Source organism: Myotis yumanensis, unplaced genomic scaffold (assembly GCF_028538775.1).
Source record: "Myotis yumanensis isolate MYYU_CA2020_CCGP unplaced genomic scaffold, mMyoYum1.0.hap1 SCAF_9, whole genome shotgun sequence".
Classification (NCBI taxonomy): domain Eukaryota; kingdom Metazoa; phylum Chordata; class Mammalia; order Chiroptera; family Vespertilionidae; genus Myotis; species Myotis yumanensis.
Genome location: NW_027223760.1, coordinates 1,980,276 through 1,999,592, shown reverse-complemented (window position 1 = coordinate 1,999,592; position 19,317 = coordinate 1,980,276). Strand labels below are relative to the sequence as shown.

The following is a 19,317-nucleotide window of genomic DNA, read 5'->3' as shown; positions in this document are numbered from 1 at the left end:
AGCCCTGACAGTGAGGTGGGCCTTATCGGAGGAGAATTCACAAGAGGCTGCCCTGGGACCCCAACCACTGTCCTTTGGTGTGTCCTGACAATGTTATCTGTCCTCTCAGGACGGAGTATCAAGTGTCTGTCATGAGTACAGAAATTAATTTAATGTCACCTGAAGACATGCAATTAATCTTGTAGAGGTTTTCATAATACCTTTACAGAAAGAGTTGCCAGTTTGGCGGATTTGGACTTTGGGGTTTAGGAGAAGATAAGGAAAATTAATTTTTCATCAGGGTTAATACAACCTAGCAGGGCCACAAAGGCTGAGAAAAATGGTTGGGGAATTTGTCAAAGTGTTGTCACTCTAGAATAATGCTGCTTAGTGTCTGATAGGTGTAATCAAGAGTTGAGATTTCTATAGAGAAGGATTAATCAATTTGCTCACTAGTGAATGCAAGTCAGTGATATCACTTCTTCATGGGCTTTAAGAATGAAAATAAGATTTGATCTGTCAAATTGCAGGGTGCCCTGACAGTATCAATAGGCCTTTTTATCTGTACATTTAAACCATTCGTTATAAATAAATTTGTCCTGCTCATGATGGTGGCTACAGACTGCATTATTTTATAATGATTAAGCTGATAAAAAGTATTCTCTACTCTTTCTTAATTCAGGAAGCTTTCTTTATATTTAAGAAAAACGACTCTAAAATACATTTTATGGTACATTAAAAGATAATTGTTTTGGGGAAAAAAACAACAAAATATTTCTAGTTTGGTGTAATATAGACCAAACTTCTTTTTAAAAATATATATTTGTATTGATTTCAGAGAGGAAGGGAAGAGGAGAGAGACAGATAGAAACCTCAGTGATGAGAGAGAATCATTGATTGGCTGCCTCCTGCTTGCCCCACACTGGGGATTGAGGCTGCAACCCAGGCATATGCCCTGACCGGGAATCATACCAAGACCTCCTGCTTTTATAGGTTGATGTTCAGCCACTGAGCCATGCCTGCCGGGCCCTAACTTCTTTTTTTCGCATCTGTTTTGAAGGAAGTGAAATATTTAAAATCATGTCTAAACGCACTGCAGTGGAAGGAATGGTGGGGTAGGCCTTATAGGAGGGAGAATTCACAAAAGGCTGCCCTGGGACCCCAACCACTTTTTTGGACTACAACAAATCTGCCATCCACAGATGACCAGTTATTTCCTTATGTTCAGATAGCAGAATTCTGAAATTTCTGATTTGAATCGACAGCATTTTTTAATTTATATCTTTCAGTGCTATAACTATATGCCTAAGTTCTAGAAGATTCCTAAATAAATGTGTGCATTCAGTTTGGTCTGTCCCTGTGTGACTCTGGCCACAACTAGTGAAGAATAGTTTGGCTCTTTCCCAGCCAAACTATTAACTGAAATAACCCTGGAATTAAAAATTTTCGGTAAGAATTTGAAAAGGAAGAATTGTTCTCTCATTTGGGAAAAAAAGCCTTTTCTTTAAAAAAAAATTTTTTTTATTGTTGAGAGTATTACAGATGTCCCCCTTTCCCCCCCCCCCCTTGTACCCCTCCACCCAGTTCCTGCCCTATCCTAGGCCTTCACCACTTTAATCTCTTCCCTCCCCTCTACCCTCCTTCCCTCTGAGATTCATTAGTCTATTTCATGTTTCCATGCCTCTGATTCTATTTTATTCATCAGTTCGTTTTGTTCATTAGATTTCTTGCTTATTTATTTTGATTTTCAATTGTTAATAGATATGTATTTATTGCTATTTTATTGTTCATATTTTAGATCTATTATTTTTTTTCTTCTTTGTCTTTGTTTTCTTCTTCTTCTTAAAGAATACCCTTCAGCATTTCATGTAATACTGGTTTGGTGGTGATGAACTCCTTTTGCTTTTTCTTGTCTGTGAAATTCTTTATCTGACCTTCAATTCTAAATTACAGCTTTACTGGGTAGAGTAATCTTGATTGTAGGTCCTTGCTATTCATCACTTTGAGTATTTCTTGCCACTCCCTTCTGGTCTGCAAAGTTTCTGTTCAGAAATCAGCCGACAGTAGGTAATTAACTGCCTTTTCTCTTGCTGCCTTTAAGATTCTCTCTTTGTCTTTAACCCTTGGCATTTTAATTATGATGTGTGTTGATGTGGGCCTCTTTGAGTTCCTCTGCTCTTCCTGGACTTGTAGGTCTATTTCTTCACCAGTTAGGGGAAATTTTCTGTCATTATTTCTTCAGATAGGTTTTCAATATCTTGCTCTCTTTTCCCTCTGAAACCCCATAATGCGAATGTTGGTACACTCGAAGTTGTCCCAGAGGCTCCTTACACTAATCTTCATATTTTTAGATTATTTTTTCTTTCTGCTCTTCTCATTGGCTATTTTTTGCTTCCTTATATTCCAAATCGTTAATTTGTGTCTCAAAATTCTCTACTCTTGAATCCTTGCAAATTGTTCTTTGTTTCAGTTAGTGTACTCTTTTTTTCTGATTGGTACTTTTTCATGTCTTTGATATTCTTATTAATTTCCTTGAAAGTCTCACTAAGTCCCTTGAAGCTTTCATTGAGATCCTTGAGCAGTCTTATAACCGTTGTTTTGAACTCTGTATCCAGGAGTTTTCTTGCTTTCATTTCATTCATTTGTGATGTTTGTCTTCACATTTTGGCTGCTTCGCTGTGTTGGTTTCTGTGTATTAGGTAGAGCTGCTATGTCTCCTAGAATTGGTAGAGTGGCTTTGTGTAGTTGTTGTCCTATAGCGTCCAGTAACTCAGCCTCCCCAGTCACCTGAGCTGGGCACTCTGGGTGTGCCCCTATGTGGGCTGTGTGCAGTCTTGTTGTAGTTGAGCCTTGATTGCTGTTGGTGTCACTGGGAGGAATTGACTTCCAGGCCAATTGGCTGTGAGAACCAGCTGTGTCTGCAATGAAAGAGCTGCTGTGCAGTATACACCCCTATGGAGCAGGACTTACTTTAGTGGGGCTTTGGTACTCACTGAGTCTGCCCCTTGAGTGTGTTGCTTGTGGATGGTAGAGTTATAATCTGGTATGATCTGAAGCTGTCTACTGGGTACACTGGCTCTGGGGCTTCCTGGGAGGTGCAAAGTCAGCCACTGCCTCGGGTCACCCGGCAGGAACCACAGAGTGTTCTGCAGATGGCTGCTACTTGTATTGGGCTAAGAAGTCCCCAGGTGAGGCCCAGCTGTGATGCAAGGCAGGCTACTGCTAGTGCTGGGTCTTGGGCCTTTTATTGATAAGTTTGGGGCACGCTGACTCCAGCTGCTGCTTGTGTAAGAGATTTTAGCAATGTGTGAAGCCTGAGCATATGGAAAAGCTGCTTCAAACAGCTTGGGTGGGACAACAAATTGGATGGGGCAGAGCCTGAGGGAATCACTAGGGCAGAGTGAACAGTGTGAGCCACACTGATGGAAACTCAGATGTGGCTGTCAGTCAGCTTTGTGACAGAGGAGGTCATAGTACAGGAAAAATGACCCCTGCAAGCACCCTTGTCTGGGAGAAAACTGCCCCCGAGTTCCTGTCCCAATGCCAGACAGTCTAGTTCAGTGATGGTGAACCTGTAACACGCGTGTCAGAGGTGACACGCGAACTCATTTTTTTGGTTGATTTTTCTTTGTTAAATTGCATTTAAATATATAAAATAAATATCAAAAATATAAATCTTTGTTTTACTATGGTTGCAAATATCAAAATATTTCTATGTGTGACACGGCACCAGAGTTAAGTTAGGGTTTTTCAAAATGCTGACATGCCGAGCTCAAAAGGTTCGCCATCACTGGTCTAGTTCCTCTTGTATGTCCCTGGAATCCCCCCAAAGCCGCCTTCCAGTGCTGGAGCTCAGAGGAAGCAAGGCTGTGTAAATTGTGCATGGACCCTTTAAGAGGAACACCTGGGACTCCAGCAATCTCTGTGTCATTCAACCACAATCCCCCCTGGTTTTTACAGCCCAAAGTTACAGGGGCTTTTCTTCCCTGGGCTGGGGGTCTGATTGTGCAGCTGGGACCCCCTGCTTCTCCTGGGAGGCATTGGAGCTATCCCTCAGATTAAAAAAATGCCACATGTGGGTGCTGGACTAGCTTGTTCCACGCCCCCGCCCCTCCTACCAGTCTTAATGTATTTTCTTCTTTACTTCTCTAGTTATTGGACTATCATTCAGACAGCTTTCAGGTGGTTCTGAATGATGGCTCTGTATTTTAGCTATAATTTTGATGTGGTTGTGGGAGGTGGTGAGTACCAGTGTTTACCTATGCTGCCATCTTGGTTTTCCTGGAAAAAAAACAACACTCCTTTTTCTTACAAAATGTAATAACTTATCGTTAAGCCTTGAGTGCTCAGCATGATTTCTAGAAAAAATTGCAAAAATGCAGCATTATCATAGTTGTTCTTCATTTAATTCACTTGAATGATGGTTAGTCCTTTTGTTTTCATAGCCAAGCTGGAAGCAGTCATGGGAGTGGAAGAGCCTCCCCTACCAGGGGGGACAATAAGGCCCAGCACTTTTTCTGTGACCCAGGGGCTGGAGTTTTCAATTGTAAAGAGGATGATAATGTTTACCGGGGGGGGGGGGGGTGGGGGGGGTGGGGGGGTGGGGGGGGGCGGGGAGTTGAGGGAGACAGTGTCGGTGCAGACCCTGGTATACTCCTGGTCATACTATACTGCAAACATGTATGCTATGCCTGAGTTCCAGCCTCAGAGCTTTAAATCAGATGGTTCTGGAGTAAAGCCCAGGATCCACTAGCATCCGAACACTCCCCAGGTGGTGGGTGTGCTGGAAATGGTCCTATGGAGAGAGCACTCAGCTTGCCAGGCCTCTCACCACAGGACTCCTGCTCCTGGTCTGTTGAATGCTCCTGATGGGAGCGTTTCCTGCTTCAGTGCGGAGGTCCTGTGGTCCTGCCTTCATGAATGTAGTCTGCTCCATTGATTGATTTTCCAATGTTAAGACAACCCTGCACTCCTGGGACAGCTCTCACTTGGTTCTGGTGTCTGGTGCTTTTTCTTTATTGCTGCATGAGTTTGCTAATATTTTGGTGAGGCTTTTTTTCATGTGTTTACAAGGTATATTCTTTTGTGGCTTTCCTTTTTTTTTTTATGTCTTTGGCTTTTTTTTTTTTTTAAATCAAAGTAATACCAGCTTCAAGGAATGAATGGAAATATTTTCTTCCTCTCTGTTTTTTGTTGTGTTAATCTTCACCTGAGTATATTTTTTCCATTGATTTTTTTTTTTTTTTTTTTTTTTTTTTGAGAGAGAGTGGAAGGGAGGAGAAGTCGGGGGGGGGGGTGGAGGGCGGGGGAGAGAGAGAGAAAGAGAAGCATGGATTTAGAGAGACACATCAAATTGGTTGCCTGTGGACACACCCTGACCAGACTTGGGGATTGAATCTGCAACCCAGGTACATGCCCTTGACTGGGGATTGAACCCGTGACCCTTCGGTGCTCAGGCTGACCTGCTGGGCAGGGCTCTTCTCTGTTCTCTAAAAGAGTGGTCTTTTTTTTTTTAAATAGTTGATAGAATTCATCACTGAATTCATTGGGGCCTGGACATTTTTTTCTGGGAAGTTTTTAATGAGTTGGTTGTCTCAGATTTTTAAAATATATATATATATATTTTTATTGATTTCAGAGAGGAAGGGAGAGGGAGAGATAGAAACATCAATGATGAGAGAGAATCATTGATCTGCTGCTTCCTGCACACTCCCTACTGGGGATTGAGCCTGCAACCCAGGCACTGGAATGGACCCCGGGGCCCTTCAGTCCGTAGGCCGATGCTGTATCTAACTGAGCCAAACCAGCTAGGGCGTTTCTCAGATTTTTAATGGTCTCTTTTTGGTATCTTGCATCTTTTATGGAGTTTCTTTATTTCATCGAAATTATCTAATTAGTTGATAAAAAGTTGTTCATGTCACCCCTTTTAATGTCTGTAGTACCCGTTCTGATAATCCCTCTTCTGTTCCTGATTTTAGTCATTTGTGTCTTCTCTTATATTTTTCTTGGTCAGCTTAAAAGGGTGATCAATTTTGTTGATCTCAGAAATCCAACTTTGATTTTTCTCTATTGATTTTCTGTTTACTCTGTCATTGCCTTTCACTGTGATCTTATTTCCTTTCTTCTGTTGTGGGTTTGATTTCTTTTTATTTTTCTAGTTTATTCAGATAAAAGTTCAAGTTAGTGATTATAGGTATCTTTTCCTTTCTGATATAACTGTTTTAGTTGCATCCCCTAGATTTTATATTTATTTATACACACACACACACACACACACACACACACTAGTAGCCTGGTGCACGAAATTCGTGCATGGATGGGTTCCATCAGCCCAGCCTGCACCCTTTCCAATTGGGGACCCCTTGGGATGTCCGGTTGCCAGTTTAGGCCCGATCCCTGCCAGCCTGACCTCGCCCCCAACTGCTCTCCCCTGCTGGCCTCATTGCCCCTAACTGCCTCTGCCTGCCTGATCGCCCCCAACTGCCCTCCCCTGCCAGCCCGATCTTGTCCCTAACTGCTCTCTCCTGCTGGCCTGATCTCGCCCCCAAATGCCCTCCCCTGCCGGCCTGATCTCGCCTCCAACGGCCCTCCCCTGCTGGCCTGATCACCCCTAATTGCCTCTGCCTCAGCCCCCACCACCATGGCTATGTCCGGAAGGAAGTTGGATGTCCGGAAGATGTCCAGTCAACCCGGTCTAATTAGCATATTGCCCTTTTATTGTATAGATCAGGGGTGGGCAAACTTTTTGACTCGAGGGCCACAATGGGTTCTTAAACTGGACCGGAGGGCCGGAACAAAAGCATGGATGGAGTGTTTGTGTGAACTAATATAAATTCAAAGTAAACATCATTACATAAAAGGGTACGGTCTTTTTTTTTTTTTTTTTAGTTTTATTCATTTCAAACGGGCCGGATCTGGCCCGAGGGCCGTAGTTTGCCCACGGCTGGTATAGATTATATAGGATAGGATTGCTTAAATAGGGAGGAAAAGCCTTTCTCAGCAGGAGGAGATGCTCTTGGCAGACAAAAATACATACATAATCCCTATATCAGGACTGATAGCCAGCCATATGCACTATACTGCCAAACTAGTCATTAAAAAATTGAGCCACTTTCTTACACCTTACACCAAACAGCTGTTGCCCTTAAAACCCCTCCTCAGCCCCCACCTTAGGTTCTGCCTTTGCAGTTCACCCAGATTAGGTTCTGATTGGTCGATTTCTATGCCAGTCAGCGTCAAAAGCTCCACCTCCTAGGCAGCCATTGGCTTTTCGCAGTTCACCCAGATTTGATTCTGATTGGTCGGTTTCTATGCCAGTCAGCGTCTCCAGGCCTATCTCTGGGGCTGATCAGCAGCCCCCCGCGGCTGCTGGCGAGGCCCCAAGAGAAAGAGAGGCAAGGGCTGATCAACAGCTGCCACAGAGGCTGTGGATCAGACCCTGCTTCTCTCTCTGGGCCTCTCTCAGGTCCTGATCTGCAGCCCCCTTAGCACGACCCAGGACTGACTTCCAGTGTTCGGTTGTACATTCGGTCGTTTTGGACGTTACAGACCCTGGCTCTTTATATACATACATAAATACACACACACACACACACACATACACACATATATTTTAGAGAGGAAGGGAGAGGGAGAGAAAGAAACATCAGTCATGAGAGAGAATCATTGATTGGCTGCCTCCTGCACAACCCCTATTGGGGATTGAGCCTGCAACCCAGGCATGTGCCCTGACTAGAAATTGAACTATGGCCGAAACCGGTTTGGCTCAGTGGATAGAGCGTTGGCCTGCGGACTGAAGGGTCCCGGGTTCGTTTCCGGTCAAGGGCATGTACCTGGGTTGCGGGCACATCCCCAGTGGGAGATGTGCAGGAGGCAGCTGGTCGATGTTTCTCTCTCATCGATGTTTCTAACTCTCCATCTCTCTCCCTTCCTCTCTGTAAAACATCAATAAAATATATTTAAAAAAAAAAAGAAATTGAACTATGACCTCCTGGTTCATGGGTCGACGCTCACCCACTGAGCCATGCTGGCCGGTTACATCCACTAGATTTTGAGATGTTGTATTTTTATTTTTATTCAGTTCAAAATAGTTTTTGTCTATTTTTTATTCTTATTAGCCTGGTTTCCTAGGGATTGGCCCTATTGCATAGCTCAGTGGTCAGTCATTAGGTCAGGAAGAGATTGTGTCCAGGTTCCTGGGGCCCTTTGCAGGTAATCTGTGTGGTCAGAGTGGGCACTTGCAGCCCACTCAGGCTCTTCCTGCTAGCTGCCTGAGGCTCTGTCAGCTGCATGGGGAGGACCTAGGTACGCCTTCAGTAGATCTTTCATGGCCAGAATTTCCTCAGTTTCTCAGATTTCCGGCTGACCGACTAAGGACCAAGATCAGATTGCAAACAGGACCAAGATCAGAGGCCATCAGATCTGTGGGTGTTTCCTATCTCCTCCACTGACTTCGCTGATGGTGCTGTTTGACATTTCAATCAGCCTTCTGGGATTTCCTATCCCACAGCCCTGTATCCACTGCTGTTGCTCCTCCACTTCCGAGTCCTGGAATGCTTGTTTTGCCCAGTTATATGCTTCGAGTTGGGGGTGGGGAGGCTTTGCTGCTCTCTCCATGCTTCCATAGCCAGAAGACTGTGTGACTTTTTAATCTCATTTTTCCTTAGTTCCCATTTGGGCAGTTATTGCAAACATTTTTTTTACCTATTCTTGGCTTGCTCCAGCCCCTGTTCCTTCCCTTTGTTTCATTAAACTGTTTTCAAAAGATACATTTAGAGGGAAAAGAGACAGAAAAATATACGGGCTGCTTCTGGGCTAATTTGCCAAGCTCCTCTTGGAAATACTCCATAACTGAGCAGTCTGCATTGGGGAAGGTTAACTAGCCATTGACCGGTATGTTTCTGTTTATGTCGGAGCAGAGTGTAGTGCTCATAGAAGTCTGAATCTACTTTCACCTTCAAGCATCCATTTCAGTTAAGATGACATAATTTAGCAGGTCCAGGTCTGTCTTTCTTGTATCCACTTTTCCGTCCTGGTCACCAGCTCCGTCCTGGGAAGATGCTACACTTCACACTAAAAGTGGCCGATCGGCACAGCCAGGGGCTTTGCTACCTGGTGGAGTTATGACTATCAGTGTAGCTTGAGTGTGTGCTTACTTCTTCACTGATGAACAGTGTTTTAGGTCATGAAATGAGGGAACATTAGTAAAATGCAAAAAGGTTAGGTCTCTGATACTTATAAAGCTCTATGGAATGCAGGAGTTCCTCCTTTGAGTCATCGACTCTGGTTGGTAATGGCACTTGTGACTCAACAGGAGGAGCCCTGTGCCCAGAGTCCGTGTGCAGTGTTGTGTCCGAGGAGGGAAGGGCTGGACATGGCCCAGGGTTCATGACCACAACCAGGGGAGGAGGGAGCATGGTAGCCTGCTTCCCTTAAGTTTAAATAGGAGTTGAGAGTTAAAATCATTGATTATGCAAACTCTCAGATTCTAACACAAATACTCATGTAGATGGGAAATGCATGTTGAGTATGAAGTATTTTTCAAGTTAAGCAATATTTTACTGACCTAAACAGCTTTTCCTTTAATTACAGACCTCTTGAGTGGGTATACTAATCCAAGATCTTACTGTTTTTCATTTCAAAACTGTTACTTAAACCCAAACCCTGTCAAGTAAAAAATGTCCTAGTGGCTCTAGTAAAATAACAGGTTTGGTTTTCTAGCATTTGGTGGTTTTGTGTCCGATGATGGGGAGGGATGTCGGGCTGTGCAGATACTGACCAGTATGCTACCTTGTTCCTTTCAGCAGGGAGGAGAGAGCGATGGCTTTTTTCACCCGGACGGCCAGCCCCAGCGGCCTCCCCAGCCTCCAGAAGTGAGACAGCAGCCTGCCCGCAAGGTGACGCTGACCAAGGGGGCCCTTCAGCAGCCCCAGCACCTGCCAGTCGGGACCCATGTGTACTCAGCAGGCCCTCCGGGCATCAAGAGCATCCAAGGGATTCACCCCGCCAAGAAGGTACAGCTGTGTCCTCACCAGTGCTGCGAGTGTGAAGTTGGAATGGTCTGAGGGGGAGGAGTGCCTGCATGCTTCCTGTCATGACTTTTTAATGATTCAGCTTTGGGACAGCACCCACCACCCAGGGTGCAGTGGTTTCCTGCTACCCTCAGCTGTGCCCTGGAGATGGCCAGTTGGCATGCTCTCCTTTCTACCCACAATTCTGGAGCCAAGTCTGGGTAGGAAGCCTGAGAAGTCTGGTGCCGCTAGTCCCACCCACTCTGTGGCTGCTTTTCACGCATGTCCTGTGCTGGATGAGTTCAGTTTTCAAGGAAACACTTGGCACCAGTGCTCTGTCTTGTTTCCTAGTTAGAACAGACCAGAAAGATCAGCTCTGTCCTCTTTCTTTAAAGGTCCCAGAACAGTGTTTTGAACCCTGGACAGCTTTAGAAACTCTGAGGTCTGAGCCCCACCTTAGACCAGTGATGTCATAATTTTGTAGGTGAGGGTAGAGGCCCTCTGTCCTTGGTTTGGGCTTTTGGTTTGATTTAAAGCTCTGCAGGTGAATGTAAAGGGCAGCCCCCAGGGGACCATTGTGGCAGAAGTGGCCTTTCAGTTTTCAGGGTGCCAGTGCACGTGCGTACTTAACCACGTGAGCTAGATCTGTGAGGTGGTGGCTTGTGGTGCCTGTGTGGGTGGGTTGCACCATCCCTGCAGAGTTGGCCTGGAGTACGGAGGGCGGAGGGAGAAATTTAGGCTCTGGGGCCGTTAGGACTAACCTGAACCCTAAGTGTGTGGCTGACATGCATTTCTGGATCCCGGGGGCCTGCTGCTTCACCCCTAGCATGGAGGGAACAGAGGTGCCGCCTCATCCCTGCTGGGCTCCACATCAGCTCTTGTCTTTTCCTTTCACGTTTGGTGGGTGGTGGTGTCCTCTTTAGATATTAAATTCTTTTCTGAGTACAGCAAAAACTATAGAAAATCCTATAGCTCGTGGTGTATTTTAATGGATTCTGAGTTATTTGCTCACTTATATATCTTAGTAGTTGTGCCAAAAAACAAAAGCTTTTGAATTGATCAGTCCCTCCTGTCGTTGGCAGGTAGTCATGCATGGCAGAGGCCGGGGAGCAGCAGGGCCAATGGGCCGCGGTCGCCCGATGCCAAATAAGCAGAACCTGCGGGTGGTGGAGTGCAAGCCGCAGCCCTGCGTTGTGTCTGTCGAAGGCCTGTCGTCATCCACCACTGACGCCCAGCTGAAGAGCCTGCTCATGTCAGTGGGACCCATCCAGGTGGGCACCTGCTCCATTGCGCCTGTGCCTGTTGTCTAGCCCATGACTCAGTCACTTCCTGGTTTATCATGAAGTGTTGGTTACTTCATGTTAAAATAATGCTTTGGAGGAGGAGGAGGAGGAGGAGGAGGAGGAGGCAGGTGTTACATCTCCTGTGCACACTTGCTGTCAGAACTTCTGCCCCAGAGTTCTATTAGTTGGGAATTTTCACATGCTTACATATAAACTTATGGAATAACTATTCCAACTGAACAGATGATACTTTGAAATCCTCAGATTATCCTAAAGTTCACATATGCACACGTATATTTAGTTTTTTTCCCTGTCACAAACGTTTTATTTGTAATAATTAAAAAATTTTAAAGTAGCCTTCTTGACCTTAATTTCCAGAAATAGCCTCTCACATTAATAGCTGTAGGACTTGGGTGAGATTTTACAAATAGGAAATAATGTGGACTGTATTTTGGTCTCTTAAAACTGGCTAATTCTGAGTGCTTAGCCCTTTGAGTGCCAACCAATATCCTAGGAACTATGCTAAAATTGCCAAGGCATTTTTGCTGATTTTACAGCAGTTTAGGAAAAAAATTATGAATCGCAAGTAAATGAAGTTACATATTCAAAAACTTAAGGAAACCTTTATTACATTGACATATTTAGCAATATCATCATCACTAATAAAAGCAGACTTAGAACTGGACGCCATTTCAAAGCTTTGATAGCGCTCCCGGCACTTTTGGCGAAAGACAGGAGGAGCGCGATCGCACTCCCCGGCACTCTAGGGGTTAAGGGTCCCCATGGGGCTGGCAGCAAATGGTGGGTCTCCAGTCTGCTGTAGACCAGGTTTTCCACAGGACCCCGTCTCTGCAGCTTCTAGACCCTGTCGGTAAACCAGCAAGGAGGCAGCTCACCTGGTTTCCTCAAGCAGCGCTTTCGCTCCTGCCCTTCCTGCCAGGTGGAACAGTGCTTTCGCTCCAGGCCCCAGGCGGCCTGCCTGAGACAGAGCACTGACACACTGCCTGATGGGAAGGTTTCTGAGTAAAACAGTGCTCTCTGCTCCAGGAGTGAATGGGAAACATTTCAGGCTAGAGTTGATAGAAGTAATTCATTCTTGATGTGTTTGGAATCTCCCTGTACTATTGAGAATTCCTAAAAGTGAAGAGTAACAAATACCTTTCTAAACACCTTTCCACCGCCCCTCACTTTTGGGTTCCGAGAGAGATGTTAGGGTTAGTTTTATGTGTATGTAGTAATGACGAGTGAACCAGACAAGTGAATGACAAGAACTTTGCCCTCTGTTCTCAGGAGTGAATTTCTGTGGCGTGGGCAGGGCATAGGGGTAGTTGTTTCCTGACAGTTAATAGTGATCGGGATAGTTTGCAGGCACAGAACTGACACGAGGATTATTTTCAGGTGCACAAATGTGGTCATCCCAATCGGAGACCCTCAGACCAAATCACAGGTCAGCGGTGAGCCGGTGTCCCCAGTGCCTGCTCCTTCTGTGGGTGGGGAGTGTGCATCCTTGGTAGTTCTCCTGCCCATTTTCCAGACTGGGGTCTGTGTGGCCAGTGCTTAGTCCATGGCACTGATGGAGGAAGGGCCAGTGGCTGCATTGCACTGGTCTTTCTGTCCTGAAAACTGAATTTTGTATGTTGGAGATCTAGATCTCTTAAATCATCTATTTTCCCTCCCATTTGTCATGGTTTTTTTCTGTTCTGAAGAAGGATTAGAGGTCATTGTATTATAAATAATAAAGTTTGAATGAGGGCACCTGAAGTGGAGCAAAAACAATGTTGAATTGTTTAATGAGAAAAGGAGAGGAAAACAAGAAAGAAGTTTTCTAGGTTATATCACTTACCCTTAAAATAAAGTACAAGGCGGGGTCCTCTATGTCCTGTGGAAGTCCCTGAGGAGTGGCAGGTGTAGAGCTTCTGCCAGAGCCTGTGCACCCGCCTAGAGCTGAGCCGAGTGCTCTCCATTCTTACCAGTCTGGCTCCTGGGATGGTTGTGAATGAGGGTGTAGCTATTTAAGTGCTGCAGCCACACATGCTAAGACGCTAAGTCCGTAAGCACACTGATAAAACAAGCTTCTACAACAGTGTTAGAATGACATTATGAGTATAAATTTTGAAAAGATATTTATAACAATGTCTTGTTATAATTATGTTTTAAATATAAATAGACTTGGCAGGGATGGAGCTGAGAGGGCTCCTGCTGGGATGATCCAGCTAAGCCTGTGAGTGTTGGGCTGTGGCGCCACCTGGAGTCCACGTGGTGTAATAGCAGTGGTGGTGGTGTCTGCAATGCGTCCCTTTTTTTCTTTTCTAATTGAGTTTATTGGGATGACATCTATATATATAAAAGGCTAAGTGACCGTATGTCCGACCGACAACCCGGTACATATAATGTGCACTGGCAGTTTAAAAATAAACGCATGCGTGATATTTGTCCCCCGCCTCCCATTTAAATTAATTTGAAGACAGTTTCCCATGATGCTAGCATTTGCAGTGACTATTACTAAATCACAAGGACAAACTCTAGACAGAGTAGGAATATTCCTACCAGAACCTATTTTCGGACATGGTCAGTTATATGTTGCTTTCTCTCAAGTTCGAAGAGCGTGTGATATTAAAGTTAAAGTTGTAAATACTTCATCACATGGGAAATGAGTCAAGCACTCTGAAAGTGTTTTTACTCTCTTAATGTGGTATACAGGGAGATATTAGAATAAGTTTAATCAATTTATCAGTCATTGTTTTTATCAATGTTTTTTATATGTTTTTGTTGTTTTTATATCATATCTTAGTTATATCTTGTTATTTATTAATCAATTTATATATTATTTTCATATACATTTTAATTTTTTTTCATCTCTGACACTTCTATTATAGAGATAGGGCGAATAGTAATATTAAAATATTTCTTCTAATTAATTTCCTTTCAAATGTGCACGAATCTGTGCACCAGCCCACTAGTTGCTTTATATGATCATAATAGGTTTCAGGTGTGGGTTTCTATGTGACAAGGTCTGTAGACTGCACTGCAGTGCGTAATCATCTGCTGCTTAGTTGTGGGATCTGAGAGGCTTACCCACTGTGGAGCAAGGCACCCCGTTGCTCTTCCCTTAGACCCGTGGTCGGCAAACCGCGGCTCACGAGCCACATGCGGCTCTTTGGCCCCTTGAGTGTGGCTCTTCCACAAAATACCACGTGTGGGTGTGCATGTACAGTGCGATTGAAACTTCATGGCCCATCGCAGAAGTCAGTATTTTTGTGGAAGAGCCACACTCAAGGGGCCAAAGAGCCACATGTGGCTCGCGAGCCGCAGTTTGCCGAGCCGCAGTTTGCTGACCACTGCCTTAGACCATACTCACAAGCCTCTCTAGAAAGTCCATTGAAGAGACATTTGTCTATAGACTCATTATTTACACAATAAGAAGAAATGATAGGTTTTGTAGAATATTCAAACCAGAAGGGAGAAATGACACAAGAAGTATCAAGTTTCGGAATTTCAGATGAGAGGGTGAGTGCGAATCAGCCAGGCGGTGTCCCCAGCAGTCCTCGATGCAGGGGCTGTGGGTGGGGCTGCAGGAGTGCATCCTCCTGGATTGGCCCCCCTCCTGCTCCGTCTGGAAGACCGAGCTGGTCAGCTGTCAGGACCAGGGAGAAGGGGCGCCACAGCCTCCTAGGCCCCTTCGCTTCATTATCTTTATTTCCCTGTCTGCTGTGTTGTGCCTAAAATTGTGTTAAACATTTGTTGTTCTATAGTGAACTAGTGGCCTGGTGCATGAAATTCGTGCGGGGGGGGGGGGGGGGGGGGCGGGTGTCTCTCAGCCCGGCCTGCACCCTCTCCAATCTGGGATCCCTCGAAGGATGTCCTACTGCCGGTTTACAGGGATCAGGCCTAAACCGGCAGTCGGACATCCCTCTCGCAATCCGGGACTTCTGGCTCCTAACCACTTGCCTGCCTGCCTGCCTGATTACCCCTAACCACTCTGCCTGCCGGCCTGCTTGCCCCCAAATGCCCCCCCACCCCCCCCGCCAGCTTGATCACCCCCAACTGCCTCCCCCTCCCCCCCACTGGCCTGCTCGCCCCCACCTCCCCTCCCCACTGACCTGCTCACCCCCAACTGCCCCACTCATTCCAAACTGCCCCCCCCCCCTGCAGTCCTGCTCACCCCCAACTGACCCCCACTGATGGCCTGCTCACCCCCAACTGCCCTCCCCTCTTGGCCTCTAAACGCCTCTACCTCGGCCCTGCCACCATGGCTTTGTCCAGAAGAATGTCCGGAAGGTCTCCTGGAAGGTCTCCCAGTCTAATTAGCATATTACCCTTTTATTGGTATAAAGGCCTGGTGCACAGGTGGGGGCTGGCTGGTTTGCCCTGAAGAGTGTCCCAGATCAGGGTGGGGGGTTCCCTTGGGGCGTGGGGCAGCCTGGGCAAGGGGCCTGTGGTGGTTTGCAGGCCAGCCACACCCCCATGGGATGAGGGTCCCACTGGGTGGGCGTGGCCTGCCTGGGTGAGGGGCTGAGGGCTGTTTTCAAGCTGGCCACACCCCCTTCAGGGTGGGGGTTCCTGCTGGGGTGTCTGGCCAGCCTGGGTGAGGGGCTGGTGGCTGTTTGCAGGCTGGCCAAGCCCCCCAGTGGGGACCCTCTCCCCACCTCCGGTGACCCAGGCCCCCAGCCCCTCCTTGAGCAGAGGCCAGGGCGGGCGAGAAAGCTTGGCTTCCTCCGTCTCCGTGGGCAACCAAAGCCTCCTGCTCCAGCTCCGTGGCCGCCACCATCTTTGTTGGGTTATTTTGCATACTCACCCTGACTGGCTGGTGGGCATAGTGGAGGGACGGTCAGTTTGCATGTTTCCCTTTTATTAGTGTAGATGAAACACCATGGTATATAAAAAAAGCCATTTCCTCAGAAGAGTTCCCTGCAACCCTTGTACCGTAATAATGGCCAGGGCTTAGATGTGGCCTGCCTGTGCCTGGCCTGTGCCCGTTACCGTGTCTCTGCTGGTGGCTGTAGTTTTCCCGAGCAGCCAGGAGGTAGGATGCAGCTGGTAGCAGCTGGAGTTGGGCTTTGAGATGAGGCTTCAGTGGAAGTCCCGGTTTTGCCATTTCTTTGTGTGCGCCTTTTGGACTGAGCACTCCACCTCCATGAGTCTTGGTGTTTCCATCAGGCTCTCATAAGTCACAAAAGACTGATAACAACACCCGCGCCTCATTGTTCCCTGGCATAACCTGGCAGGGAGGGAAACTAAAGAAACAAAGGCCCGTGTCACTGGGGCAAAGCGTGTGAAAGCAGGGAGGACAAAGCAGAAGTACCCCTCCCACTAGTGCCCCTTCATCAGCAGGTCCTGTCCGAGGGCTGTCCTCCTGCAGTTGCTTCAGGACACCAGATAGCCAGCCTCAGACAGCATCTCCACCACCCAGATGGGAGTCCCCCAAGCAGCCAGGAAGGCAGGGTCACCGCAGAGAATCTGACCCCTGAGGGGACATGGGTCGACGAGAACACCTCCACTGCATCTGGGTCTGACTGGCCAGGAAGGGGGCTGGTGGGTGACGTGAAGATGTTGGCATCTCCAGTGAAAGAGTGAGTCATTTTGCATTCAGAACATTTGGGAAAGCAGGCAGCAGCATGGTCAGACGTTGGCTGCCGGAAACCCCTTGCCACCAGGTTTAAAGAAGGTCCGGGCGTGGCCACAGGACCTGCAGTTCTCCTGGCAACAGGTTAGCTGGAGGCCCCCATGGAGAGCCTCGGAAGCGTTGTAAGTAAGCCAGGAAGCCATGCGGTTCTCAGGAGGCAGTGGGAAGCAGAGCTCTGAGGAGCCCTTGTGTCTGAAGGATCAGTCTGAGGGGGACAGGGGACACGGAACACCCTGTGGTGGACGTGGATGGGCGTGAAGACGCTCAGGAGACCCGTTGGAACTCAGGAGCCGCGCAGCATCTGTGTCAGAGACCTGGCAGGTGGGATAGTGCCGTCGATTCTGTGACAGTGGGCATGGGGTGGGGCTGCCCGAGGCCCTGCAGCGAACTTCCCGTGTTTCTGCTCCGACCCCTCCGGACGGTGTTGCTGCTTCTGCCTGCCCCTTACCAGCAAGAGTGCCAGTGAGCCGTGCACAGGGAGACTTCCAGAATAAGGTCCTACTCGTTTCTCTACGAGAAGCACCGCCTGGAGGAGCAAAGATGTCCTGGGGCGAGGTTGACTGCCCCCGGGGGCTGCAGGTCCGTCAAGTGGGGGGAGGGCCGCACACCATCGCCCAAACGGGGCTGCTCTGAAGCAGTTCCCCTTGTGTTTAAAAGCGTTAGTATCGTTTTGGCTTTAGGTCATCTCTGAAGGTGAGGAATCCTTGGCCAGAGGGAAAGCATGGAATGGGTCTGCCAGGGCAGAGAGTCGGCTTCGTTTCCCAACATTTCATTCTCTGTCCAGCACGGACACACAGAGGCTCCTCCCAGAAAGAGGACGGTCCTCGCGGGAGGAGGCCAGGCTTCTGAACAGCGTGCACACTGCGGTTAGGGGCGTGTCCCACGCAGTGCAGTCACGTGGCTCTGATGGGACTTGAGTGTGAACGCAGGAAGGGCCAACTCGAGGAACGCTTCAGCTCGTGTTTTGTGATTAATAGCAGAGCAATTACACATTCTCAGAAACTGTCGGAAGACGTCTTGTCTGGAAAGAACGGACAGTACCTCGGGGAAGGTTGGTGAGTGCAGCCGCGTGGCATGTCAGGAAGCTGATTGGGGGCGGGTTGGGGAGTCAGAGTGAACAGTAGAAACTTGAGACAGATTTTAAGGTTTGGTCTGTTCTGGGTGATTTGTGTTTATATAAAAACGTGGAAACCGGTGATCACAAGCCTTTCACCTTTCAGTGAAATGTGTTTTTCCTCTCCTTCCAAAGAAATCACTAATATTATCGGTAGGTTGAATATGACAATTTCTACAATTCATTCTCATGTCTAGAAAATAAGGGTTTGTCTTATTGGAAGGGCACCACAGTGTAAATAAAGGGGAGCAGCCAGCAGGCGACTGTAGCAGTGTTCTCGTGACGGGTGTTGACCACTGGAGAGCCCATCATTCTCGTGGTTGAAGAACTTCTTTGCAGTTTATGCTGTCTTGACTCATAGTCCTCCATCAAACTGAGATTTAAACTACTTAGATACATGTACACGAATCCTCTTACATGGTAAATGGTAGAAACGAAGCTCATGCCTTCATTTCACATTGGTGACTCACACACAGGATAGTAACCCCGGAAATCTAGAAATATTTTTTTTCTAGAAGAGGAGCATAGTATTTTCAAAATCTAGATTCCATGGACATCTAGATTCCTGACGGGAATGCCTGAGAACAGAAAGTGACTCTCCAAGGGTACTTGTCACCAAGCCTCAGAGAAAGTTTAGAGGGAAGATTGGGCAGTGATGTGGTCAGATGATGCACGGTCTTAATGCCAGGCTTGGAGGTTATAAGTGCTGGTCAGGGGAATGACTTCCTGAAACAGAGTTTTTGGATATATTATCTAGATGGGTAAGAAAAATTCCCACGAAATAGAATTAGTTTGTTTTAGTGATCCAAGTATCAGCCTGAACTTCAATTTTGTATTAAATGTAATGTTTGCATGTATATATTTTTTTAACCATAGAAAGCTTGATGTTAAAATGTTTCTTTGTTTCCTTCCTCTAGAGTTTACAGATGCTTCCCCAGCAACGGAAAGCCATAGCCAAGTTTAAGGAGCCAGCCCATGCGTTAGCATTTCAGCAGAAGTTCCACAGGTAGCCGTGGATGCCATGGTTTTGGTGACGTGGGTGCGGGCGGGGACCTCTCCTGTGCGATGTGCTCTCGGTCACTGGAGCTGTTGCTTCGCATGCTGCTGTGTGTGCACCTGTCACTGTATAGATGCATATTCATGCACAGGGGACAGTGCCTCCTCCCATGTGGACGCTTGTCCCTGGTGTTTATGCCAATGCTCTCTGTCACTCAGGGCCCACATTCCCCTCTAGCTTCCTCCTGCTTCTATAAGTCGCCTGCTGTGTTCAGAGTTCACTTAACCTTGGCTGTTTGTTTCCATCTCCAC

General features: G+C 47.0%; 1 protein-coding gene across 2 annotated transcripts in view; it reads left to right on the top strand.

Annotated features, from left to right (window-relative positions):
- Positions 1-19,317, top strand: part of RBM33 (RNA binding motif protein 33) — a 114,612-nt gene that overhangs the window by 89,478 nt on the left and 5,817 nt on the right. The window contains exons 15-17 of one of the 2 annotated variants that reach the window (XM_070423585.1): positions 9,786-9,992; positions 11,072-11,260; positions 18,927-19,015. In XM_070423585.1, the coding sequence (XP_070279686.1) occupies positions 9,786-9,992; positions 11,072-11,260; positions 18,927-19,015 (485 nt within the window). Of the gene's footprint in view, positions 1-9,782; positions 9,993-11,071; positions 11,261-18,926; positions 19,016-19,317 lie in introns of both variants that reach the window. The other variant, XM_070423584.1, reaches the window with a different exon arrangement.